Source organism: Diabrotica undecimpunctata, chromosome 1 (genome assembly GCF_040954645.1).
Source record: "Diabrotica undecimpunctata isolate CICGRU chromosome 1, icDiaUnde3, whole genome shotgun sequence".
NCBI lineage: Eukaryota > Metazoa > Arthropoda > Insecta > Coleoptera > Chrysomelidae > Diabrotica > Diabrotica undecimpunctata.
Genome location: NC_092803.1, coordinates 17021916 through 17049356, shown reverse-complemented (window position 1 = coordinate 17049356; position 27441 = coordinate 17021916). Strand labels below are relative to the sequence as shown.

Below are 27441 nucleotides of genomic sequence, written 5' to 3'. Positions count from 1 at the left end.
ATTTAAAAAACCAAAGTGACGAATGATATCAGAAAATTTTTAAATCTGGCAACGTTGCAAACATCCAATTTCAAATGGTCATATTGCAAAACATATGTATCCCTGTTTTTGTATGATTCGGCCATACATTTAAGAGATAATTACACGTTTCCAGACGATCATTTTTAACAACTTACCTATAGTGGAAGAAGGATCAACAGGGTTAGCATCTTTATACCAAAGGATCTCTGGAGTGGGTGTCCCTTCGGCCTGACAGTTCAGAATGATCGCGTCCCCCAGGTTAACGTAGATTATATCTTCGGGGGTCACAACGAACCTGGGGGGCGCGTGCACATCCAGGTGGAACCATGTTCCGTTCTTCGGCTGGTTGGGGGGACGGTTGAGGAACACCACTTTGCATTCATACCTAAATACACATCAATGTCAATTTATAATTCAAATTCCAATATCAAAATATTCTTAAATGTCAATTTTTAACGGATACACGTCAATTGTCAAAAGTGAGAAGTACTAGATGATCGTAAGGCGATATAGATTAAGAACCTGTCTAGCGTGCTAGCCTGGATATAAAAATATATATAGGATCATAGTACAGGTACGAATACTGTATAACCAAATAAACTGCAGCGGTCAAAATAGCTGCAAAATATGAGGGAGATAGCGTGAAAAACGGAAAGAGAATCCAGAAAAGATTAGAAATCAGTGATTTTGTCTACTAATAATAATATAACGAAAACAAATGGAGAGGCGAACCCAGTAATGACCCGAATCAGGGTCCTAGAGGCGAATCTTCAGCACTATAAGGCAGCTTCGACAGAAATTACTGTCTCTGGGAAGTTTGAAATTTAAACACGAGCCCTGGGTTACACATCAGGGTCAAATTAAGCGCTATAGGATATTGCGGATATATTGTATAACCATATCTGCTGAAGTCTTGAGGGTAAGTATAATAGTTAATAGATGTAAAATAGGCTGCAGTACATTCCGTGCAGAACAGGCGGATTTCAGAGGAAATAAAGAATCGGGGTGCAAAATATATAAGAACCTTAACAAAAGAATTCACAAAAAAAAGTTAATATTTTGTAGTTGGCTGTATACCATATATCACAAAGTTTTTTTTATAAAAAATCCTTTATGAAAGGTATATTTATTTAAAAAACCATTTCGGGAGTTTTCCATCTTCAGTGCTGCTACCTAAAATAAGTATAACCACTTTAATTAAGAATAACGTGAAAAGTTAACTTTCAAACAACGTAAAAATCAAATGTGGTTTCATACTCACAAAGGTACACATGTTTAAAACCACTAAATATATGGATGATGGGGTACTAAATACATTAAAGGGTTTCATCCATGTATTTAGTGACCTTAAATTTATACCTTTTATTAAGTAAAGACACATGTTATTTTTGTGAACGCTCTAGACTCAGTACATCAAAAAGAGATAGGTATAAAAAAGATGCTTGGAAATGTTTTCAGATTTTAAGTACAATTTGTGACGTTTTTGATTTGTTTACTTGTAGCTGCCAGTTCGTTGGATTCTGTTGCTGCTCTTTGGCCCTGTTTTTGCATTATGAAGTTATTTATATTACACAAACAATTGTTTTCACAACTAATTTTATACTTGAGTTTGAAAATTTTTGGTGTATTATAAGTGTATTTTATTTTGCCATTAATATACATACAAAGGTAATCTCATTCACACAGTTAAGGAATGGTTTTGTTAAAGTTTCCGCAAAAATGAAAAGAATGACAAAAGGAAAATATTTTATTGAATTTTTTAGATTGTGCCTGGAAAAACTTATACTTCACAAGCACAAGAACTCATTTTAAATTCAATCCAGTACGTTGAATTAGAAAAAGGAACTTTTTATTTTTAGTTTTTTTTTTAATTTTAATTAGAAATAATAATAATATTTTAACTTTGTTTTGCAGCTGTACTTAAATTGGTGAGAAAAACATTATACAATATACGAAAAAGACAAAAAAAACCTGTTTTATCTTCTACGGGGAAAAGTAGACATCGTTTAAAAACGAAAACTACTGATTTACCTAAGATTAATAAAATGGTAATTCGAAATACAATATATAATATATACCAGCATAGTAAGTAAACCAACGTTCTGTTAAGAATTACGAGTAGGATTTAATATGTTATAGTAATATAATAAAATAAATAACATGTTTAGAGAAACATGTAACCTATGAATGTGAAGCGTTGATCAATGAGCTGCAGGTTACAGAATTTGTTTCTACAAGTAAAACATCCTTGAGTATAATACAGTATAGCCCAAAATAAACAGTACTGAACTTGTAATTATTTTAGGTTTAAAAAATACATATTATTGATACTTTATAACATGTTCTAAATGAGCTCCTCCTCTCTCAAGACAGACATCATACCGATATTCCAGATTTCTCGTAGTGTTATGGAATAAAGGTTGTCTCAAGTCCGCGAAGAAGGCTCTAACGGCATCCTTTAACTCATTGATGGTTTGTGGTGCCCGTTTAAAAACGGCAGTTTTAGCCATGCCCCAAATGTATGCGCCTGGAGATGTTAAGTCTGGAGAATGTGCAGGGTAGGGGAAGTCAGTATATCGTGATATAAATTTGTTTGGAAAATATCCCTGAAGAAATTGACGAACTGCGACAGCAGTATGGCAAGTTGCCCCATCCTGCTGGAAAAATTGGTCTCGAAATGCCAAATTACGTGCACGATAAAATTGATGTAGATCAGGGATAAGGCGTGTTGAAATTTGTAGGTAACTTGTAACGATTATTTTGCCTACCACATAGGGTATTACTATAGGGGGTTGAAAAATGAGGACAGAAATTATTGGGGTGGAGATAGTTCAAGCAAAACAAACCGAAACCTTGCGAACGGCCACTCAGAGTTTCTTTGGAGAACTGAATCGTAGATAAGTGAATGACAAGGGGACTTACAAGGGGTAACTACAAAAATAAAAGAAAAGGGGTACTTACATGAGTCTCCTGGACAAACAAAACACAAGAAGGTTCTCAAAGCTATTTAAAATGGACGCCGCCTTGAAGAATCTTCCTGATGGATGAAAGAAAAGGTTCCTCCTTCCTGAATTTCACTAAAATTTCTGGGGATGGAAACTGGACTTACACTCTCTGCTACACGAACAAATTCATCTCCAAACTGCGAAAAAGCCTGGGATGACAACCAGGGACAAACAAAACGAGGATGAAAGCTGCTGGCAAAATGGAAACATGTGGTTATCCTTCAAAGTTGTTGTAAACACCGTTTTACAAATCTCTCAGATGAGAAACGGCATGGAAAATGAAACACAGTAATTACTCGTCCAAAATTGACACATTACATTGAGTATAATTCACTTTTTTCAACAAATTTGCCGGTTTTTGACGCCGACACTCACAGCGTCTTGACTGTTCAACGATTCTTCCAAACCTTATTAACTGCACATAAAACTTTACACTGCTATACATTTTCCCATGAAAAAAAAGGCGAAAAACGAAAATCCAATACGAATTTGAAGCTAAATTCGGACTACAACGGGACCAACTGCTCATGACAGCGGCTTTACAAAGAGTGATGTAATTATCTTTAAAATTCATTGGCCCAACTTGGTATAAACAAAACATATAAACGGGAATATTTATTTAACGCCCAATATTAGGCGGCTTAACAATCAAAGAATATCGAGGAAATATGCATCTGTGATATATAAACAAACTTTAAAAATGTGTTTATTATCAACTCGTCGACGCAAAAAGAATTGAAAGAATATTTCGGTGTTTTAATATGTACGATAGGAAACAGAAACACATGGAAAATATACTTGGGTGTTTTAATACATACAGGGTGATTTCAATATATACCAAAGAATTTAAAAATGCTACAACCTCTGTTGATTAAGTGTGACTTACCTACCATTGTCTTCGATAAAGTATCGACCAATGGTTCCGTGTCGCGAAACTGCACACCAGACACTCACTTTTGCGCTATGTAAAGGAACTTCTTGAACTTCATCTGGTCTGGTAAAGCCCAGAAATCGATTTGTGCGAAGATTTACACGGACTGACAAATGAAAATGTGCTTCGTCTGAAAACCATATATTTTTCAAAAATTCGGGACTTTCATACTGTAAAGCAAGAATTCTGACACAATATTCCTCTCTACTGTTGATAATTCTTGGGATGTAATTGTTAATGTACATGAATCACATACGAAAATGCACCCAGCTCCTTCAGGATTCTTTGTAAGGAAGTTTGACTTAAGCCAAGATGCAACGCTGTTCTTGTCTGGCTGGCTTTCGGATTTTCCAAGATTCGCTCAAAAACACGTTCATGGTTATTGTTGTTGTTAACTGTCCTGGAACGCCCTGAGTTTCCTTTTCGTTGGCACAGTACATTACCCGTATTTCTAAACTTTTCACCAACCTTCAAAATTACAGCATTACTTGGAGAACGCTTATTAAACCGTTGTGTGAATTGATCACACACGTATTGGAGACTTGCACTATTACGTCGGCTGATTCCGTATGAGCGAAAATATTGCTTCACAAGAAACACTTTCTCCTCTGTACTTAACAGCATTTTTAATAATTAGGCCTTAATAATTAATTGTTTAAGGATTACTTGACAGGTCTATACTAGTTAATTTGAATATTACAGCGCGCACAAAGAGACATCTATGTTTCAGTTTCAGTACTGTTTATTTTGGGCAGTACTGTATTAAAAGATTTAAGCTTTAAATTAAAAAAGATGACCATCACAGAGCTTTAATTTAAAGAACTCATATCGCAGCACAACGAGCGTGTTTCTTACGTAACCTGGATTTTTCTAGGGGAAATAAAATGATGTCGGGCATAATGACAACAGCAGAAGTGTACGTAAACCAGGTGGTTATAATGGAAACAGATTTATTGTGGTTCATGCCGGTTCAGCAAAAGATTTAAATTTAAGACGCCAGTTTGTTATTTTGTTCCAAATCCATGACTGTAGAGTTTCACGGTGAAATGAATAGTACAATATTTACTAAATGAATAAGTACACAATTATTTTCACCAATCTTTCATTGTCATGGACAACGCACCCTACCATAGTGAACTCATGAATAAACAACCTTTCGCTAAATGGTTATTATAGATTGGTTGAAGAAAAACAATGTTAATTTTGATGATTTATATTTATTCTAAATGGGTATTTAAGGAAGCTTTAGACGGTTGTGCGAAAGGAATACTAATAAACGGTGAATGGTTGAATAACATTAGATATGCAGATGACACTATAGTTTTTGCCGATAATCTGAATGACTTACAGATATTAATAAATCGCATAACAGAAGTCAGCAACAGATACGGACTAGCTCTTAACATAAAGAAAACCAAATTTATGACCATTAGTATAAAACCAATACTAAACGCTCAACTTACAATCAACCAACAGAATATCGAAAGAGTCGAGCAATATACATATCTAGGCACCAATTTAAATAGCCAATAGGACCACTCAACAGAAATTAAACAGCGAATAATAAAAGCAAAAGCAGCATTCGTTAGAATGAGAACCATTTTCAACAGTCGAGACATATCATTAAAAACAAAATGCCGTCTATTGAACTGCTACATATTCACAGTTCTGCTCTACGGAATGGAAGCGTGGACACTGACTGTTGCATCTATGAATCGGCTCGAAGCTTTCGAAATGTGATGTTATAGGCGCATTTTACGTATATCCTGGGTTGACAGAGTTACTAATGTGGAGGTCCTGTGTAAAATGGGGAAAGAATGTGATATTCTCATGACCGCCAAAACTAAAAAGTTGGAATATCTAGGACACGTAATGAGAAATCAAGAACGTTACGGTCTTCTCCAGCTGATTCTCCAGGGGAAGGTAAATGGTAAGAGAGGACCAGGAAGAAAACGCATTTCCTGGCTTCAAAATTTACGAAAGTGGTATAACACGACTACCACTGAACTGTTCCGCGCTGCAATAAACAAAGTAAAGATAGGCGTGATGATCGCCAACATCCGGAACGGATAGGCACTTTAAGAAGAAGAATTTGGATGAACATCAGTTAAAACAAAAATTGTTACAGTTGGTCAAGATGAACCGACAAGAAAATATATATTGTAGATGAATTGATACGTGAACATGAACACAAAGTGCTTTGATTGCCACCGTATCACTTAGATTTTAATGGTTTCGAATTAGTATGGGCAGATTGCAAGACTTACTATAATACATGTATGTGGTAGAAAGCAATTCAAAAGTGTAACGATGTCGCCTGGGCAAAGTTAGTAGAACATACTAACAAATTAATTGAACAGTGGTTTATTAGAGAAAAAAAATACATATGTGTAATATTTATATACTAATTAACGTTGAAGATACGTTCGAAATCTTGCAGCAATATTATTTGAGCTGAATAATATTTCATTATTTAAATAATTTTACTGTTACTTTAATTATATGTTTTTTATAAATTGTTTATTTATTTAATAATCACTAATGATATTAAAAGAATTTATTAAGCTACTTCAAATTAGCTGCAATTCTGGACCAAAATTTTAAAGCAAAAATAACATTTTATATTCTTTTTATTCATCAAATAACATAAAATTTTATTATATAATCCGTGATCGAAGCAGTAGTCACTTTCTGTCAGTTGCTGTTGTGTGTAGTAAATTTCCGACTAATTTCGTATGTTTTAAATGATGAAAGCACGCGTGAAGAACCATGGACTCAACTGTTTTAAACCACATGTGCTTTTTATCTTAAACAAAATTTAACTTTTCACGTTTTTTCTTAATTAAAGTGCTTATACTTATTTTAGGTAGCAGCGCTGATGATGGAAAACTCCCGAAACGGTTTTTTAAATAAATATCTATACCTTTCATAAAGGACTTTTTACAAAAAATTCTTTTCTTTTTTTTACAAAAAAAAACATAAAATACTTAGTAGGTTAAAACACTAACAAACGAAAAAAAGTAAATAAGTCAAATGTTAAATGTCAACACGTCAGATGTGTAATGCCAAACGTCAAACGTTAAACGGCAATTAACAAATGACAAATATAAATTTAAAGTACATTACAAAGAAATAAAACTAATAGAAATACCTATTACTTGTCAAATTTTTTAAAGCTTTTACCGCTATTTGCATTAAGGATAGAAGGTTAGTAATTTTCTTCCGTTTGTTTCTATTACAAACAATTAAACATATTATTTTTTCTACTTTGTTCATTTTTTGTTCAATAGAATATAAGTAAGTACAACAATTCTTTCGATAAAATATGATAATTGTAACAACGGCGCACGATTATCTGACCTCGATGACCTGACAACGCTGACATCTTTCCTTAAAGCAAATGGCGGACCCGGCTTCGCTTAATCTGTTCCTTTTAGATTGTAGATGTTTATGTATTGGTTTAATATATTTGGACAAATTTTATTAAAATAGATCAAAAATGTTTTAAACTTACCATCCTTGGTCAGATTCTCTAATATTGGTGAGGTTAAGGGAGGCAGCTCCATATGGCGAGTCGGGAGAGACTCTGGACACTCTCCCCTCGTATCCTTCTCCGCTGTGGGTCGGATAGCTCTCATACCAGATGTAGATCGGTATGTCCTGCCCCTTTAAAAAGTACTCAATGAGGGCGCTGCCTTTCTATATACACAAGTAAACAAAAAAATGACTTTAATCCTTCATTTGAAGAGTGCGGGACTTTGTTTAAGGAGTAAGTAATCAAGGGATTTTTGCTACTTACGATTAGTAAATACTTGCTTAGGTGCTACCAGGATCAAAATAGATAACTACATACCCAATACTGAGAAAGATATCGTTTGCTACAAGACAGAAAACTGGTTAGTAATTCAAATTTCATATCTACTAATCTGTATGACACTCTTATATTAAAAACGAACTTATAGTATTTTTTTATATATAAATATAAGAATGCTAGAGATACTCGATCAACTGGTGTAAACTTTCTAAAATAATTTATCTACACATTTATGCAAAGATGTTTTACATAAATATTAAATTTCCTTTTGTTTCTCTTTTTTTTATTGTTTTTTTTTTCAGTATTGATTTCATTATTTAACGCTTTCTTTCAGTATTTTGCTTTTAAATATTTTTATTAATATGTTTCATGTAGTTGCAAATTTTTATATTCAAAGTACTCTCAATCACGATAATAATTTATAAAGCGACACAATTTCATTTGAAGGAAGTAAAACGGATTATGCGATTTTTTTGTGGCAGTTACTCCACGAAGCTTAGTTTAACTCTGGATGCTTTTATTTTTTAAATTATAACAAATATTCTAGGCCGGGGCAAAGAAAGCTTTACAAATACAAAATTTCGATGTAATAATACTAAAATGGATACACATCTTATTGTGGATAGATAGAAGCATTTTCTAGGCGTGGGTATGTAGATAGTTCCTCTAAATATTATAAAAACTATCGAAAATATCTACCAAAACAACAATATGGAAGTCAGAATAGATGGACAACTTACAGAACTCATAGAAATAGGCAGCGGAATAAGACAAGGGGATTTATTGAGCCCCATGCTCTTTAATTTGATCATAGATGAAATCACCAAAAGCGTTAACAAAGGAAGAGGATACACAATGGGAAACAAAGAAATAAAAATACTCTGTTACGAAGACGACGCAATATTAATAGCCTAAGATAAAGATAGTAGATAACAGTAGTCAGCAAAGAACCAACCAGATTTAAAATAGAAATTTATGGCATTTACCCTGGGAATTACACTGTCCAGCTATGGAGACCTGTAAAAAGAAGTGAGAGATCAAGTACAAAAAGCAAACAGACTGGCAGGATGCCTTAACAACACTATATTGCGAAACAAACACATTAACACTGAGATGAAGTCAAGAATTTATAAAGCCAGTGTAAGACCAATAATGACATAATATGTCTCAAAAACCAGACCCGACACAGTCAAAACACAAAGGCTACTGGAAATGGCAGAGATGAGAGTACTGAGAAGAATTACAAGAAATACGCTGAGAGATCGAAAGAGAAGTGAAGACATTAAAAGAAAATGTAATGTACAGTTATAAATGAATGGACACAAAATAGAAAAAAATAATGGAATAACCATATAAGCAGAATGGAGGAGACCAGTGGCGTCAAAATATCAAGAGATAAGTCACCAATTGGTAGAAGTATCGGACGACCGCGCAAAAAATGGAGTGATAACCTTTCATAGAGGTATTAATCCTCCAATGAACAAGCAGAATTGCTTATAAAAAGGGGGAAGAAGAAGATATGTAGATATCAACATATAAATATACGTTTGTTGAAAGAACAAATAATTATATTTGGTACAAGATATTACACGATTTTTTTTTGACTCCAGAATAATCTAAGGTGATATATAATCCATAAGGTGAGCAACACCTTAGAGATTCCTAAGACGATTTATTTCACTTAATATACAAAAAATTGTAAAAGTACTGATCAGCACTTCGACATAATAGTGTCCCCTGATCCTTATAGAGTTAATAATCAAACTGAGTGACTAAATAAATGCTTTTTGGTAGCAATTTGTTGGTCTTGTGATTCCTATCAATGTTTTCCATAATTTAGAATATATTGTAGAGATATATGTTAGAATAGTATATACATTAATCTTAAAATCTGCCAGTTTTCGATTGCAGCTACCACAAGACACTATTGCTGTTACCCATCATTGTCTTCTTGGTCGTCCCCTCATTCCTCCCATTTTGTAACTTTATCGCTAGCTCTTCATGGTTTTCTGTTTTTAGACAAGACACGAAAGACTCTTGCATTTGGTTAGAAGACCATTCTAGTTTACTGAGGTTTGTTAAGTTGTTGGAGACTTTCCTACCCATAGTCTTTCTTGGTTTTTTTGTACGAATTTGCCCTTGTATTCTCCATATATCCGCCATGTCATCATCATCATGATCCAGCCTTCATTTATCACGGTCACTGCTAGACATAGGCCTTCCTTAAGTTCTTAAGGTCTTCCTCTTCTACGTTTGTCTGCTCTTGGCCTCCAAGTTGTAATTTTGCTCGTCCATCGTGACTCATGCATTCTCGCTACATGGCCTGCCCATTTATATCTTAGTTCCGCTATGGGTTCCACAACATCAGCAATACTCGTCCTTTGAGGACAAGAGGTTTGTTGTATTCGACAGATTTTTCAATGAGAGTCTTTACTGTATGAAGGTGATCATTGGTAGGTACCATAATTTGATGGGAATCCTGCCTGCTCTCTCGGTTGGTAGAAATCTAATTTTTTCTCCAATCTTGATGTCACTAACCTAGTGAAGAGCATTGTTGTGGTTCAACAGGCTAATAGGTCTATAATTTTCTAGGTACGTTCTATCTCCTTTTTTATGCAAAAGGATGGTTATAGTGTTGTTCCATTCTTTGGGCAACTTTCGTTTCTGCAAACATAGATTAAACAGTTTCATTAATTTATTTAATAGCATATCTCTTCCATTTACAATAGCTTCTATTACAATTCCATCCTCTCCTGGGGCTTTGTTATTTTTCATTTTTCTTAATTTTTGTCGAATCTCATCTACCTTTATATCTGGCATTAGTTCGGAACCTTGAGTCATGATCTTTGAAATGGCTGGTTGTATTCGTCTACTTCCATATAATTCCTCGTAAAACTCTTCGACGATCTGTATTAACTCGTCCCTATGTGATATTATTTCATTTTTGCTTGTTTCTTAATTTATGAATTTCGCATTTCCCATTGTTTAGCTTTCTACGTAGAACTTTTAGGCTGTTATTTTCCTGTATAGTACGTTTAATGTTATCGGTTTTAAATTTCCTTACATTTCTCCTGATTGCCTTCGAAACAGTTTTATTCATTTGTCTTAGAGTGTGGCTGTCTGCATTCTTATCGCTTCTCATTTGTCTTCTTGGATCCAGCAGCATTTCAGTATATGGACTTATTTTACTATCTGATTTTCTTTTAGGACAGTGCACTCGGTGACTTTCTTGTAGAGCGTTTATGATGCAATTATTCAAGTCGTTAAGACCTATCCAGAGGTTTCAGGCAGTAGTAGCTTATTATTGATATGTGACTGATATTGGTTGACATCTGATGGGGGTGTTCAGATACCATGAGATTTATTTTTAATTATTATGTTCCTTTCTCTTTTTTATGTTGATTTGGGCTTTCGCTCGTATCATTCTGTGGTCACTGCTTGTGATGAACTTGTTGAGTTCTGTTACATCTTTAATTATTTGTTTTTTTGTCACTTATGATGTAATCGATTTCGTTCCGTATTCTATCGTTTGGACTTTCCCTGGTCCATTTTCTGTGCATGTTTTTGTGAAAGAAGCTGTTCATGTTGAATAAATTAGTTTGGAGTAGGAATCCTAGTAGCGTTTCTCTTCGATCATTTCTTCCTGGGGAACCGAATTTTCCCAAGGATGTTTCTAGCTCTGCTTCTTTTACACCTATTTTTGCGTTGAAATCGCCACATAAAATTATTAATTGAGTATGAGAGTTATTGAGCGCAGTAGATATATCGTCATAAAACATTTCGATTCCTTTGTCTGTATGGCCTGTTGTTGGAGTGTATACTTGGATAATTTTGAGTTGATATCTACTGTTCAACTTCAGAATCAGATATGTCACTCTAGATGATATACTTTGTATGTTTATTATCTTGTTCGCGTGGTATTTATAAACAAAGAAACCGATGCCTCCAACTGATGTAGTTTCAGGGTCAATCTGATAGAATATATGCCCTGATTTCAGTGTTTTTAAAGTTTCACTTCTATTTCTAATTTCGCTGATACCTATGACATTCCATTTAATTTTATCATTTCAGTTTCCATTTCTGTGAATCTCTCCTCGGACAGTGTAGACTTTGGCATTGTATGTACTAACGTAAAGAGTTATGAGGATTTTGAGTTTCCGTATAGTCAGTTTTTTGTCCGCCTCCAGAATCCTTGGGACATGTATCTCCTTGTATGTATTCTTCATTTATTTTGATGTCTTATTTTCAGCCACTTTTGAACTTAATATCTAGCAGCGTATTTGGTGACGCCACAAATCGCCTCTGGACCCAAAAATGTTTCTATCTAAATATTTTGCCTGTATGTTCCCTTGCACCCCCTCACACACCATTGCATATTAAGAACACCATGTATCAGTATATCATTATATAGTAATCCTCTTTTATTCCATTTGGTTTTTAAAATCTTCTTCTGCCTGCACTGTGCTCTATTATCGTGCGTTTACTTTCAAATTGGCTATACTAATTTTGTTGACGACAGCTCGGAAAACGGATAAAGAGGATCTGTTAAACCATTACCTCAATTTTCTAAGCTATGTTCTTCTTTTGTCTATCTTGCCTTGTATTATTAAATGAAGTATATTATATTTCTCTGCATGACGCTTAACATCGCAAAAATATTCCAGTTTGCTATTTATAACTATTCTTACCGCTTTCTTAACTTTTCCCATCCGCTGCAAAACAAACTCATTACGAACTCTATCTACTAACTTATTTGTAGGATTTTCCGATACACCCAGATTTCAAAGGCTTCCAGTTTTCAGAGAAGTGTATACGTTAAAGTCCAACCTTCAACATCACATAAAAGAATATAGAACACACATCTTACTAGTCTAATTTTCAGTCTTAAAGTGATATTGTGGGTGGCCTGCGTAGCGCAAGCGGTAGGATGCTTGCCTCGCAAGCCGGTGGTCCGGGGTTCGAATCCCACCGCCGGCAAGAACATCTAGACATTCTAAAAATGTCTATAGGCCCCAGGTCGACTCAGCCTGAATAAAAATGAGTACCTTGGGTAAAACCGGGGGTAATAATAGACGGTTGAAGCGTAGCACTGGCCATGTTACCTTCCTTGTATACCGTAGGCCCTAGATATAGCAGACTACCCTGCTATACTCCCAAAAGCCGCGACAGCGGTATAAAACGGGAGACTATTATTATATAAGTGATATTGTTTCCACAAAAGATTTTCATCATCTTAAGAAATGCAGCACTGGCCTTCTTTGTACGGATTCCAATTTATTTTTCTTATTATAACTGCTTATGTTCCAGTTCTCGTTAAGATTACAATCAAGCTAAGGGATACTGTTTGGTTTCTCCATAATATTTTACCACTTCTGGTTGTTGTAATCCTACTAATCAGATGTTGAAGTTCTTTGCAACTATTTGTAATTAACACATTTATCAATAATATGAAGTAGAGATCTTTTACCTAAACTTTCGAAGAGCTTTATTATTTTACTGGGTATTTCATCCGGGCTCGTCGTTCTTCTGGTCTTTGGTAATCTCATTGCTCGTTCAATTTCGTTCAGTACAGTACTTCTTTAATTTCACGATCGGACCTTTTATCATTAAACAGTTCCTCAATATACTCTTTCCATCTGTCTCTCTCTCTCCAATGGCACTACAGCCCAAATCGGGCCTTGGCCTCCTCCAAACTATGCCCCCAACCTTGTCCGTCCCGCGCCGATCTTCTCCAGGTTCTCACGTCTAGCAAATTTTGCGCGTCCGCTGCCACTTCATCCTCCCATCTCTTCCGCGGCCTTCCTTTTGGTCTTGCGCCCTGCATTTTACTATCTAGGGCTCTTTTTGGCAATCTTTCTGTCTCTATTCTTACTACATGACCAGCCCAGCGAAGTCTCTGAAGTTTAACGAATTCTGAGATCGGCGTCTCTTTGAACAGTTGGTAGAGTTCATGGTTGAATGTTCATGAACTTTCCATCTGTCTATGTTATCAAAATCAGTGAGAATTAGTTTGACGTTTCTATGAACGATGTTATTTGTATGTTTTTGATCCATTACTTCTTTTAATTTTTTGTACATATTAAATGCATCATGTTTTACCTGTAACCCTTCAATTTCCAAATATTTGTTTGAGAATTATGTTTCTTCTGCAGCTCGTATTTTAGTCATATCTCCTTATTAATTCGTTTATATATAAAGTTCTCGTTTCTAGTTTCTCTTTTTTTGTGGGAGATTTTGTTTCGGTAAATTTGGATTACGTTAATTCGACAGGAAATATATATGAACCCTCCCTGTATATGCAAAGGCGAACATAATATCTTTAGTGTGGAAATATAAACTCATCATAAATATAATATACGTTATGAAAGAAGTGAACGAGTAACCACCGGATACAGCTGTAGTCATGGTTATAGGGTTTCACAGAAAGCCACTTGCAAATATTCGTATTTCTAACGGTCACTTCGGCAAATTGAAAGGTAGTTATGTTGAATATGTTAAACAATGGAAAATAAGGATTTCTTTTTCAATATCCATCTTTGACAAGATCGAATGATCGTTTTTCAATTAGAACCTCAAAGTATGTACAGGAAAAGTAGAAAGCCCCCTAACCGTAGTACAAAACACTCTCAGAAACTGAAGATAAACTAGACTGATATGCAGAAAGTGACTTACCGAGCTGCAAAAATGAACAATTTATGAGATATCAACAGTATCGGATTTGGTTAAATTTTTTTTTCAAGTATTTCTTGAAAAATTACTTCATATACGAGGGTGGATTGATATAAAACTAGCCTTTGATAGAAAAAACAAGTTTTTTGGAATTAAATCGATTTATTTCTCAACATAGTCCCCTTTTAGCTTGATACACTTAGTAAGATGATGTTCCAATTTTTTATCCCATCCAAATAGTACTTTTGCTCGAGCTCTTCAACATATGCCGAAGTTTCAGCGACAACTTCATCATTTGTTGGGAAAAGGCGTCCTCAGAGACATTTTTTTAGGTTTGGAAACAGGAAAAAATCGCTCGCGGCAAGATCTGGGGAATACGGTAGGTGTTCAACCAATTCATAGCCCAATTCGTGTAATTTTGACAATTCGACGGCCGATCGGTGAGCCGATGCATTGTCTTGGTGAAAGTGCACTTTTTTGCGTTCCAAACCGGGGCGTTTTCGACGCAATTCGACATCGAATCGATCCAATAATGCTGCGTAGTACTCACCATTGATTGCTTTTCCTTATTCCAAGTAGTCGACATGGATCATGCCCTTCGCATTACAGAAAACAGTAGCCATTACTTTGCCGGCCGAATGTGCACTCTTTGCCTTCTTCGGCGACTCTTCGCCACGTTTGCGCCACTGTTTCGACTGTTCTTTGGTTTCCGGTGTATAATAATGCACCCAGGTTTCATCAACGGTGATAAATCGGCGAAAAAAATCCTTCGGATCGCGCCATATCATCGCCAAAAGCGTCTTCGAAGTGGTAACACGTTTTTGCATTTGATCAATTGTCATCAAACGCGGCACCCATCGCGCAGATAGCTTTTTCATGTCCAAATGATGATGAATAATGTTGTATACGCATTCGTAGAAAATGTTTAGGACCTCTATTAACGCACGGAGCTTAATTTGAAGATCTGCCACAATCATGTCATGGACTTTGTTGATCATTTCCGGCGTGGTGACTTCATTTGGCCTCTCGGGACGCTCATCATCAAAAACACTCGTACGACTACGAACAAATTCAGCTTTCCAAAATTTTACTGTTGCTAACGAAGGTGCAACCTCACCATAAACTTCGTCCAGGTAGGCTTTGATTTGCACATTCGTTTTACCCTTTTTGTGGGGGAACTTAATCACCGAACGATACTCGACCTTTTTCATTTCTCCGAAAACACAAAATTTGCTTGCTTTTGACGGTTGTAAAAATCAAACTAATTGTTTGTAAAACTTAAAATTTTGACAGACGTCATATCATGAATGGCAAACGTCAACACCGAAACCAATTCGGTATCAAGTAGCGCCATCTATCAAAGGCTAGTTTAATATCAATCTATCCTCGTGTATTAAAAATAAGCGGAGACAAAGCAGCATTGTCTATTTTTTTTTAAACATTTAGAATAAGTACAGTAAATATATCATTTTATTTTACCAATAATAATAAATTTTACCTCAATTCCAAACTATCTTAAACAATCTTCACAACGTATAAACCCCAATTTTTCTCCGCCCTTTTCTGAGAAATTCCTGAAAGCTCCAGAAAGGATTAGCTAGTTGTAGGGATATAACTTGCAACTTTCGATAATTCACTTTGAGTAACAAAAGTTTCTGGATTCTAGAAATCAAATCAGGGATTCCTCTCTCTCCTGTCAAACGTTATCTTTAAAAGTATATCGAGATCAGGGGGATTACCGAAAGGATCATCCGTGTACAGTTAGTTTTTACTGATTTTTATTGTGTTTTTCCGAAGGTTTAGCCAACGATGGATTACGGGGGAAATACGAGAGAGGAACTTTGCGTTCGGTTGTTTTCAAAGTCGAACCGATTTTTTCTGTTGCAGATTTTTGTCTTGGAGTAAAATACTGAAAATCCACTACACAAAGTAAAAAAGCATTATATATATATATATATATATATATATATATATATATATATATATATATATATATATATAATAACCTCCAGAATAAAGAAATAATGATAAGATTTCCTAAAAAACTTAACAAGATACAAAACAAAAATTTACGAATGTTGAATTTCTGATTTTTATTTTATGTAGCAAAAATTCGTACTGATATCCAAATTATTTAAATTCCAAAACTACGGAAACATTTAATATATTTTTATACAATGATTAAGAGATGGTCTAATGTAAGAAAGCGCTTTCCAGATTACCGCTAAATCTCATTAAGTATTAGGAAGAGCACAATATTTCATCAGATATACTCGTTGCAATCCTTAGAAGAGATGTTTACTGATTTTGATTATGTGACTCTAAGAATGTATTTAGTCTGGATTTCAGTAAGAATTCTTCACACCTTGTGTGTAACTTTTAATTTCTTAAGTTGTTGTTGTTTTGTTCAATATTCTACTGTCCGAGTAAAGTACTTGTACTTTATATGCATGCAAATTGACCGATTCCATCCTTGAGTTTTCTAGTGGTCACTCTCGTGCATTTGTTTCCTTTAGCGGCCTTTTTTCAATTTTCTATATTTTTATTGATCTCCTTGTTATAGTCTTTTCGCAACTTTCCTAAAACTTGCTACATTGACCCTAATGTGGTCCACATTTTGTTACATTGGCGCCCAACGTGGGGCCATTTTTTGTCATAAAATATTGAAGAAAAAATCAAGAGATAATAAGTCGACAAAAAATTCTCAAATAAAATTGAGAGGAAAAGTTTTAGCAAGAATTGGCAACTCCTTTAAATACCTTAGATGGAAATAAAAAATGGCTCAAATGATGACTATATTTGGAACACCAAGGCGAATTAAAGCCAAACATATTGTTCTACAAAAAGCATCGATTGATAGAATATGCAATACGATTGGTTTTTTGATTTCTTAGTAGTAGATAATATTCGATTTCGATTCTCACGAACACGAAAATTCATTACATAATTATTTTCTTCAAAATCGAAAAAATAGGATGTCAGTTATTTTCAAACTTCATTTATAAATTAATAAATAAATCTTTTGAATATATATTATTACCACAGACTTAGTTTTTTTTAAATTACTATCAATCCAAAATATTATTACAACGAAATTTTAAAAAGTAAAACTGCCTTTTTCATATATTTTAAAGTTTTAATAGAAAATATGGTATATATATATCAAATATATGGGATATCAGTATGTTAACTAACCTAGAACTTTTTTGCCAGCTTCCGCTATTGATTGGGCGCATCTTATCTTCAACTGTTAAATTAAAAAACAATATAATAACTATTTATACGGTTTTGTCAACAAAAATGCGTTACGATTCTTTCTACCTACTAAAACATTTACTAAGTCAATAACCTCAAAAAACACTTAAACATACTCGCGAAATATTTCACTTATCTCTAGCATTCGCCGCATTCTATCGAAGTAATAATACCCGCACCTTTGCCAAAATTACTTACTCGCTTTCCCGATCGACCAAAAAGAGATTAAAGTCATTTAGGGGAGAGCGCTCCAACAAAAGGACCTAATTAACACAACAACAATGTCTACGAAAAGCCGAAGCAGAAAAGCGTTTTCCAAACTTTATAATAATATACTGAGCGCAAACAATGGCGAGCAGCAACAATGAGGGACATTACAAATTTGTTTACATGATGTTGTACTGGTTGTCCAGAAATTATTGGCCGTCAATTAGAGCAGAACTTGTAGGGTTAGTTAGTACGTAGCGTTGTTACATTATCAAAATTTTTAAAAGCAATATTTCTTGTACCTACTGCTGAAGACTATTAAAAATGTTTCAATTTAATTAAAAATGTAAGGAGTAGGATTGTAAATTAATACTTTTGCTACATTTTACTTGTCAATGAGATACACTCATATTTTTATTATGTCTTTTTTTTATTAAAGTTAGGAAGCATTATCCGGGAATAAAATAACGATAAGGCACCTGGAGAATATCGGATAAATGCAGACATCCTGAAGGATAAAGAAGCACAACCGATAGCAGTTGTACATTGTATAATATGTAAGATATTAAATAGACAAGCAATGCCCAAAGAGTTCTGACCTATACACAAAATAGAGTCAAAGCGTAAATGATGAAATTATAGACTCAGCCAATGGAACTGTAAGCGGAAGAAGTTTTAGGAGACTACCAGTGTGGTTCGGAGCAAGCAATAGGCAAACATTTTGTGATGGAAAGCTTTTTAAACCTAAATTAAACCTAAACAGACAAAAAACATAATAGATTTAATTCAAAACTAAATATTCATCAATCTCTGATAGTCTATCACTTTTATTTGATGGTTATCGTACCTATCCTCTAATCGAATTTTATTTAAAAGGAAAGTCGTTTTTTAACATCTTGTACTATATTATGTATAATATTGTTCTGTAATGAACTCATTAATGCAAGTTTATAGGACTGGTGTAAAAACCTTGTAGACGTACAGCGACCTTAAACGATCCGTCTTTCATTTGCGCAAATCTCCATCAAGCTGTCATAGCAAATCGGGCTCTAATTTACGACCAATCGTTTCGGGACATTGCGTATACATATTGAGCACAAACAATGGCTGAAAACAATGAAAGGCATCACAAACTTGTTTACACAGCCGGGAATAAAATACACATAGACGGAATCGTGCCTATATTAATAGCTAGCCTCATTTCATTCTAACACGTTCCTCTTTTGTGGACTGGGTAGAGATGGTTCGGCAAGGAGAGGAATTTTTCATCAGGTAGGGACAGGGATAAACAACGGGAAGGTGGTGGATATTTAAGGGAAAGATTTTAGATTAAATTAATATGGGTTTATAAACAAAACACCGAAACACTGTTTCATAAATTCTATCAAAATTTGTAATAATCTCGATAGCTCTTAAATGAAGCATTTCATCGTGTGTATAGATATTTGCGAGTGGGAGATGAACACATTTAGGATTATTTATCATAAATCAACTTATTCGACTAAACGATTTTTATTGATTTAGTCAAAATTAGTACAAGGGACTTATAGTATAAAGGAAGTTACAAACATGTTAAATATTATCGTTGACTAAACTGTGGTGGTTTTATATAACATACAGGACATATATAGGTTTATATCGATCGTTTGTGTCCTTGTATGTATTGTCTAAATCTAAAGTGTTTTCTTGTTTGTCCTATGTAAATGTTTGGAATTTTTGTAAAAGATAATTTGAAGTCTTAAATTTTATTTAAATCAGTTAAAAAGCCGTTTTTTATTAGATGTTTCTATATCTTTTCTATTATATTGCTTGTTTGCATTAATTTTTTAATAGATAAAATGTTACTACGAAGATTCCAGTAGAAGCATTAAGTTTCGTCAATCACATAAATTATGAATTAAATTTATAATAAACACGAAGAGGCGTTTGGTAGAAAAGGACTTGCAGTTGTCTTTAACATATGAAGAACTAGAGATATAGACTCCCGGAATTCGAGCAATTATCAGAGAAATTAACACCAACAACATTGCATTTGTAAGAGTGGAAAACCAAAGCCGTCTTGTGCCGTCTTCTAACGAAGGTACACTTCTTTAAACACTTCCGTACCTTTTGCAACGTGAAATATCTGTTCAACAAATAGGTTAGTCCAATCTCTGATACTTCTTAGCCAAGATTTCTTCTTTCTTCGCAAGCCTTTTCTTCCCTCTACTCTTCCTTGCATGATGACGTATAGAAGAGAGTATTTATTGTTTCGAAGTTTGGTTACACACATTGCTGGTTACATTCTTAGGAACTAAAAAAAGCACGAGTTTTAAGAGATCCGGGATATCGTAAGATAAGCTAGACATAGACGCAGGGAGTGGAGAGACCACATCAGTAGAATGGATGATGAGAGGCTCACAAAAATTGAAGGTCTGAAAGGTCCAATACATGGAAACCACACCTCCAAAATGATGGTACGAGAGCTGAATATCGAAAATTTAAGACTTAGTTGTAAGAATGAACAGGATTTAGTCCTAAATTGAGACGAACGAGAAAACATAAATATTAAACTTTTTAATAATGGCTTCGGTTGGTTGTCTGAGTATAATTTTGGTATGTTATTTGATTGATAGTACAGATCTTTCTATAGAATATTTATTTCATGCATATCATAATGTACATCATGTAAATAAGTATTATTGAAACTGCGTGGGAAAAAACCACGGCTAAGGCACCATATAGCCAGGCGTAGGAGTTGCTGCGAGAAGTATGCAATAGATTTGGTTAACATAATATTAACTAACCGAAATACACTGGTTGTAGTACTAAGTGGTATCACATGCTTATCTCCCCCAACGAATCCTGTGAGGATCCAAGAAGAAGAAGATATTTTTTCTTTCACTTCTGTATAGGTTAATTCTTCTTCTTCTTCATGTTGTTCTGTATTCGTTATTGTTTCTCTTTCTTCTTCTCTATCCGTTTCTTGACATATTTCTTCGAAATATTTCTGCCATTTTTTTGCTTCTACAGCTATATTAGCTGTCCGTTTTCGGTTAACTAGTTTTAAGTATTGATACAATGGTTTTAAGTTGTGTCTTTTATTTTCTTTTTCGATCTCGTTTATAATTTCTTCTACTTTTTGATTTTTTTTTATTTAAATAATTTCTTTGTCTTCTACCTTTAATTTTTGTATTTTTCTCGTTCTTAGCTTATGCTTAACCATTTCAATCTTGTTTTATTCTTTTCTTCCACTGCTAATTTGCAACTTATCGACATAACAATAATTTCTTCTTTTATTTTGCATTTTGTCAACCACTTTCTCTGCTGCATTGTTAATTCCTTATTTGATTTTTTCCACTGTTCTTTTATTTGTTGTTCTTTGAACTGCATCTCTGTAGTTACTTCTTGTACAAATCTTCTTCTTACCACTGTCTCTTTCAATTTATCTATATCCCATTTTCTCTGTGCTTTTCGCCTTTCATTCTTTGTTGTTATTATTTTACATTTTGTAATTTCTAGTTTTTTTTTCCCGGTTTTTCATAGCGTTCTCCGCCTTCCGGTTCCCAGTTTCCAGCTACGTCGGTCATTCCATTCGCCAGGGTGAAGGTTTCTTTCCGACATTGCCTTCTGAATGTCGCCCAGCCAGGATTATTTTGGCCTTCCTCTCTTCCTTCTTTCCCTTGGCGTCCATTTTAAAATTTGGTTTGGCAGCCTGTCGTCGTCCATTCTTTTCACATGACCATACCAGATCAGTTGTCTCCTTTGAATTTTGTCAATGATGGTTGACTTGACTCCCATTATATTTCTGATATGGTCATTTTGTATTCTATCAAGCCTTGATTTTCTAGCTGATCTTTTCCAGAAGTCCATTTCCAATGCAAGTAGGCGTCGCTCAAGGGATTTAGTAAGTTGCCATGTTTCGCATCCATAGAGCACTATACTTTTAAAGATGGAGTTAAAGAGGAGATGCTTTCTTTGATTTGATAGTTCTTTTGACCATAGCATCGGGTTTAGGCATCCTATCACCCTTTTTCCTTTCACGATTCTTTGCTCTATCTCTTTTTCGGTGAGCCCACTCTTGTTGATTGTTGTTCCCAAATATATATATTCCTCACAGTTCTTGATTGTTTCATGTTCGTTGACCATTAGATCTTCTACTTCATTCCCGATGCATAAGTATTGCGTTTTGTTTCTATTTACAGAGAGGCCCCATTCTTCATATGTTTTAAACAACCGTCTCGTCATGAATTCTAAATCTTCCTTGTCTGCTGCCACTACTACTTGGTCGTCCGCAGAATGTAGAGTGTATAATGTTGTATCGTCGTCAAGTTGGATCCCCATTTCTAAACATGATCTTCTCCAGTGTTTTAGTGCTTCATTTAAATAGATCTTAAATAGTATTGGAGAGAGGCAGCATCCTTGTCGTAAGCCTTTTGTTACTGGAAATTCTTCTGATAAGGTGTTGTTTAGTTTGATTTTTGATGATGCTTTATTGTATAATTGTTTGACTGCGGCGATGATTGTGCTATTTAATGAAAATCGTTCAAGAGACTGCCACAGCTATCTCACAGGAATCGTGTCATATGCTTTTGTGAGATCCACAAATAAAAGATGTATTTCCTGGTTTCTTGCAACTTTCTTTTCATTCAGTTGTGTTAGGGTAAATATGTGGTCTACGCAAGATCTTCCAGCTCTAAATCCTGCTTGCTGTTCATTTTCATGAGGTTCGTATTCTTTCTCAATCATGTTTTTTAAGATTTTACCAAACAGCCTGCTAAAGGTACTGGTGACAGAGATACATCTGTAGTTTCCGCAAATATCTTTTGGACCTTTTTGTGAATTGGAGTAATCCATGCTTCTTTCCAACTATTCGGGATTTCTTCCCCATTTAAGTATCTTGTGAATAGCACTTTAAGATAGCTTATTAGTTTTGGTGTTTCGTTTTTTAGAAGTTGCTTTGTTATTCTTCATCGATTTAAGCGCTTGTTGTATTTGTTCTTCTTCCATGTTTACATATTCACCTTGTACTCGTATTCGTTGAGGTGAGTCAGTATTATAAATATCTCTGTCTTTATTCAGTTCCCTTGCGTAATGATCTTTCCATGTATCTATCTGGATGGGCTGTATTCGACTTTTATTTGATGTATCGGTTTTCAGGGTTTTTATTAATTTCCATGCCGCTGATGACCGCGCTCCTCCGATGTAACAGTCAACTTCTTTACATTTTGCATCCCATGTTTTATTTTTGTTGTTCCTTGTGATATCTTTAAATATTCTTTGCTGTTCTTTGTATATTTCTTTATCTTCAAGATTCTTAGTGTTCAGCCATCTTTTGTACGCTTCCTGTTTCTTATTTCTTTGCTCTTCAAGCTGTGTATTCCAAGTGATTTTTCCCGCTGATCTGTGGACTGTTCTGTTTTCTTCGCTTAGAGCTTCTTGGGCTGCGTGGTGAATACAGTCAGTTATATGTTCGTATAATTGGTTGGTTTCAGCAGTTAGGTATTCCTCGAGTAGTTTTTCATTTAATCTATTTTGGTATAAGATTTTAGTGCTATATTCTTGTAGGCTTCTGACATTATATCTCTTCAGATTTATATCAGTTCCTTTTGTAATTGTCCAATTACTAGTACATGGTCCAAATCGATGTTGTATGCAGACCTTAAAAATGGGCTTCACGGAAACAGAAAACGATAGATTAAAAATAAGAGTAAGGTCTCTGTGATGTTACGTGTTTTCGATACTACCATATAAACTTGAAAGCAAGAACACATAACTAATTGAAATGTAGTGTTACAGAAGAATGCTTAAGCATAGACGAAGTAGAAAATAAACACAAAAGTATTGCGAGAGATGCGGAAAGAATATGAAATCATAAATACAATAAAAATAAGACAGCTACAATATTTGGAACATGTAATGAGGGGAAAGCGATATGAAATGCTCAGATTGACAGAACAGGAAAAGATAAGTTAAGGAAGGAATATTAGAAGAAGAAGAGTGCAGGGTAAAAAAATTTAATAGACTCGTTTAAATATAATTCAATAAAACTTTTCCGAGCAGCAGTATATAGCGAAGCTAGTAAGATGATATTCAATCTACAAGGAACCGGTGCTTAAAGAAGAAGAAGAAGGAGCATATGTTGCCTAGAATAATAAATTGGCAGCCCTAAAAATGTGAATCGAATGCGAGATGTGTTACAAACTAAGAGTGTCGTTTACAGATCAGATAACTAAGATGTCCTATGTCGAATGAAAAACAACTACTGTTAACCACAATAGAAAAGAATAGACGAGCGAAAAACGAGGTATCTCGTGAATATAATCAAAAACTAAAAATAGCTATCGATTTTGATTCGAAGTTGCCCCAACTTGTTGAAACTAATTAATTTTTGTTTTAGCAAACAATAACATTCAAATCCAAGTTAGAGTATATAAATTCTTCGTAGTGGCCATCCCGGTCGATTATCTGTAAATCTTTGTCGTATCCCTAGCGTCCAATCGCCATTTAGGTACTCGGGAGACTTCTCCGGTTTCTCGGTCAGGAACTATTGAACGGGAAGGTCCCGATTAAAGGTGATCCCCTTAATTGACGGGTGGAATTAGTTCCCAGCCCGGTCGAGTCCGGATGGAATATCGCAAACTGGAATATGCCAAATAAATAATTGAAATATCATTAAATTAAAGCAGTGGTCTTTCGGGTAAAGCAATGAACCGTCTTCTGGGTCTTTAGAATCCCCTTTTAATATGACGGTTTTAAAAATATATCTAGCGTTACAAGAACAAGTTTTTGTTTTATTGTAATGTTTTAATTTATTACCTTTGCTGCAAAATAGCAATAAATACAAAAAAGAAGGAGAAACAATCCTCTTCTTATTCAATGTTTTTCAACCAACTACATTGCAAGTAGATGTACAACTCGGCCATAACTATAGGAATAGGGAATAGAATGTGTTAGAGAGAGAGAGAGAGAGAGAGACTGTGTAAGATGTACAACACGGTCATGACTATGGGAATAGGAAAAACAATGACGTTTTGGCATAAACTGTGACATTTTGACATAAACAGGAAATTTTTTTGACATAAAACGGGACATATTTTCGCCGTGACAATGAGACCTTTGACACGCGACATTTCACGAGCCCTCGTAACACACAAAGGCCCTACCTGGTATACAGACATTTTAACGACTCCCTGTATATCACGGTTAAAGCCGCTATCATTCTATGACATAAAACGTCACGTTTTAAGTCAAAAATATGTCCCGTTTATGTCAAAACGTTATTTCTCTCTCTCTCCCTTTCTCTCTCTCTCTCTCTCTCTCTCTCTCTCTCTTTCTCTTTCTCTCTCTAACACATTGTTTTCCCTATTCCTATAGTCATGGCCGTGTTGTACATCTACTATTACACTTAAGCCCTTCATAATTCGTCTAACATAACAATAAAACAGCCTACCAAAAAAATGTAGCCGAACAAAAATGTTTATTAACACTTTTTTGTCAAATAAACCGTTCTCTCAAAAATATCGCTTGAAGCGAAGCGGCTACGCGCGCGAAATCAATTTTAAATAAAATTTGTATCATTTCGACGGTAAAAATTCGATATCTTTGATCAGAGAGTTCTATCGACAAAAATCAGTTTTAAAGGCGAAGAGTAAAGCTTTCTTATGCGATTTTTGCATTTTGCCACAATTGTCAGTTTCTATAAAAGTGTTAAATAAATAAATGTTGCGCAATTTTTGCAATTTTTTACGATTTTCGTGAGATCATTTAAATGTATCACTTTTCCATTAACCGGTCACTATGGAATTTCCATTCTTAAAGCTCAATCTTCTTGGCATGAAATTTCGTTTTTTATTTTTGGCAACATTGTAAGGCAGTGGTGCTTAGACTTATACTGCATGGGATCTACCAAATAAACTGCAAGCGTCCGGAGATCGACTCCTATACCCTGTTTTTAAACCAGGAGGAGCAATTCAAATTTACCGCGCCGCAATGTTTGTTTGTAATTGGTCCAACCTAAGACAAGTTTACTTCACTGTTATGAAATTTTGACACTAATGGCATTTCATAGGTTAATTAAGTTATATCGGCGATTTTTTGTGTTTTCTGCGTTATTCTTTTAATTTTTAGATTTTTATTCTGCTTTTATATAGAAACAGTTGTTTTTAGAACTCTTTAGCGACGTATCAACCAAAAAATAAGATGTATTTGGTAACTTTTCTAGTGACTTTCTTGGGTGTGAAGCTGTCTCTTTAGTTTACTCCTCCTGGTTTAAAAACAAAGCATAGTAAAAAACAATTTTGAAAATAAAAAACTTTATTTATTTCTAGTTGATAAAAAGTTGTAACTACAGAGAGTTGTAGTTCAAGTCATGTTTTTCATATTAATTTTATTTGGATGTTGATGCATGGCACTGCATATCATCCACAAGTATTTCATATGATGGTACGTAATTACCGAGGGCCAAACGCAATCATGAAATCAAAATATCGTAATCGGCTAACTGACGCAATCATCGTCAGTTAGCCGATTACGATATTTTGATTTCACTATCTTCTTTTGGGAAAATGCAGACTCACACAAGTATGTTGATCCAAATAATGCTGTGAGCTGCAGAGCTACTTGTCTCAAAGACGGATATTTCTTAGACGATATGAAAGACCAAAATTTCGTATCGGTCGCTCTGGATTTAAGGTATATATCCGAAATTATTTTCAGTACCTCATTTTGGACGGAAATAATCTCCATATTGAACGTAACGGATATTTCAGTGGCTATTTTTTTCACGTGTTGACAAGAAAATGGATAAGACATGAATGTTACAGCAGCTGTCAGTTTTTTAAAATCAGCGAAGCGTCTTTCAAACTCGCTATGAAGTGATTGCAGTTCCGTCTCGTAATAAACATAATTCAAATGAGCGGCTACCCTTTTTTTCAACGATGGAAAGTTGTTTAAATCCTTTCTGCTAATTTGCTTAATTAATAATTTCAATTTGTTGACAAAAGAATGTATTGCGCTTATTATATTGATAATTGTTTTATTTTCACCTTGAAGTTTAAAATTAAGAAGGTTCAAATGATTTGTTAAATCTGTTAGGAAAGCCAGATCACTGAGCCACTTTTCGTTTTGAAGTAGATGATTGTCGTCCCCTCGTTCTTCTAAAAAAGAAATTATTTCGGGAAGTAGCTTCTGAAACCTATCTAAAAATTTTCCACGGCTCAACCACCTTACATCTGTATGCAGAAGTAAATCAGTGTGTTCCGCAGAGTCGCTAGCTTTCAATTGCGCTTTAAAAAGACTTCGTTGCAAGCTTCGTGCTCTGATTGAATTCACAATTTTTGTTGTCATTTTCATGATGTCGTTCATATTTAAAATTTCGGAACACAAAATTTGCTGGTAAATGATGCAATGATGGAAAAAAAATGATGGAAATTCATCGTTAGCTCGACATAATGCAACAAATCCATTGTTAACGCCAGTCATGGATGGTGCACCATCTGTTGTAATACACACGAGTTTGTAAATCGGTAGCTCGTATTGTTTCACAAAATATATAAAAA

The 27441-nt window shown here is 34.7% G+C and overlaps 1 protein-coding gene across 7 annotated transcripts in view; it reads right to left on the bottom strand.

The window, feature by feature from the left end:
* The window catches only part of tutl (immunoglobulin superfamily member turtle), a 500395-nt gene that overhangs the window by 79190 nt on the left and 393764 nt on the right, over window positions 1-27441 (bottom strand). For 5 of the 7 annotated variants that reach the window (XM_072537564.1, XM_072537584.1, XM_072537611.1 and 2 more), the window contains 2 exons: window positions 7472-7656; window positions 177-406 (listed from right to left, as the gene is read on the bottom strand). In XM_072537564.1, the coding sequence (XP_072393665.1) occupies window positions 177-406; window positions 7472-7656 (415 nt within the window). The remainder of the gene's footprint in view (window positions 1-176; window positions 407-7471; window positions 7657-27441) is intronic. The other 2 variants (XM_072537593.1, XM_072537601.1) reach the window with 1 other exon arrangement.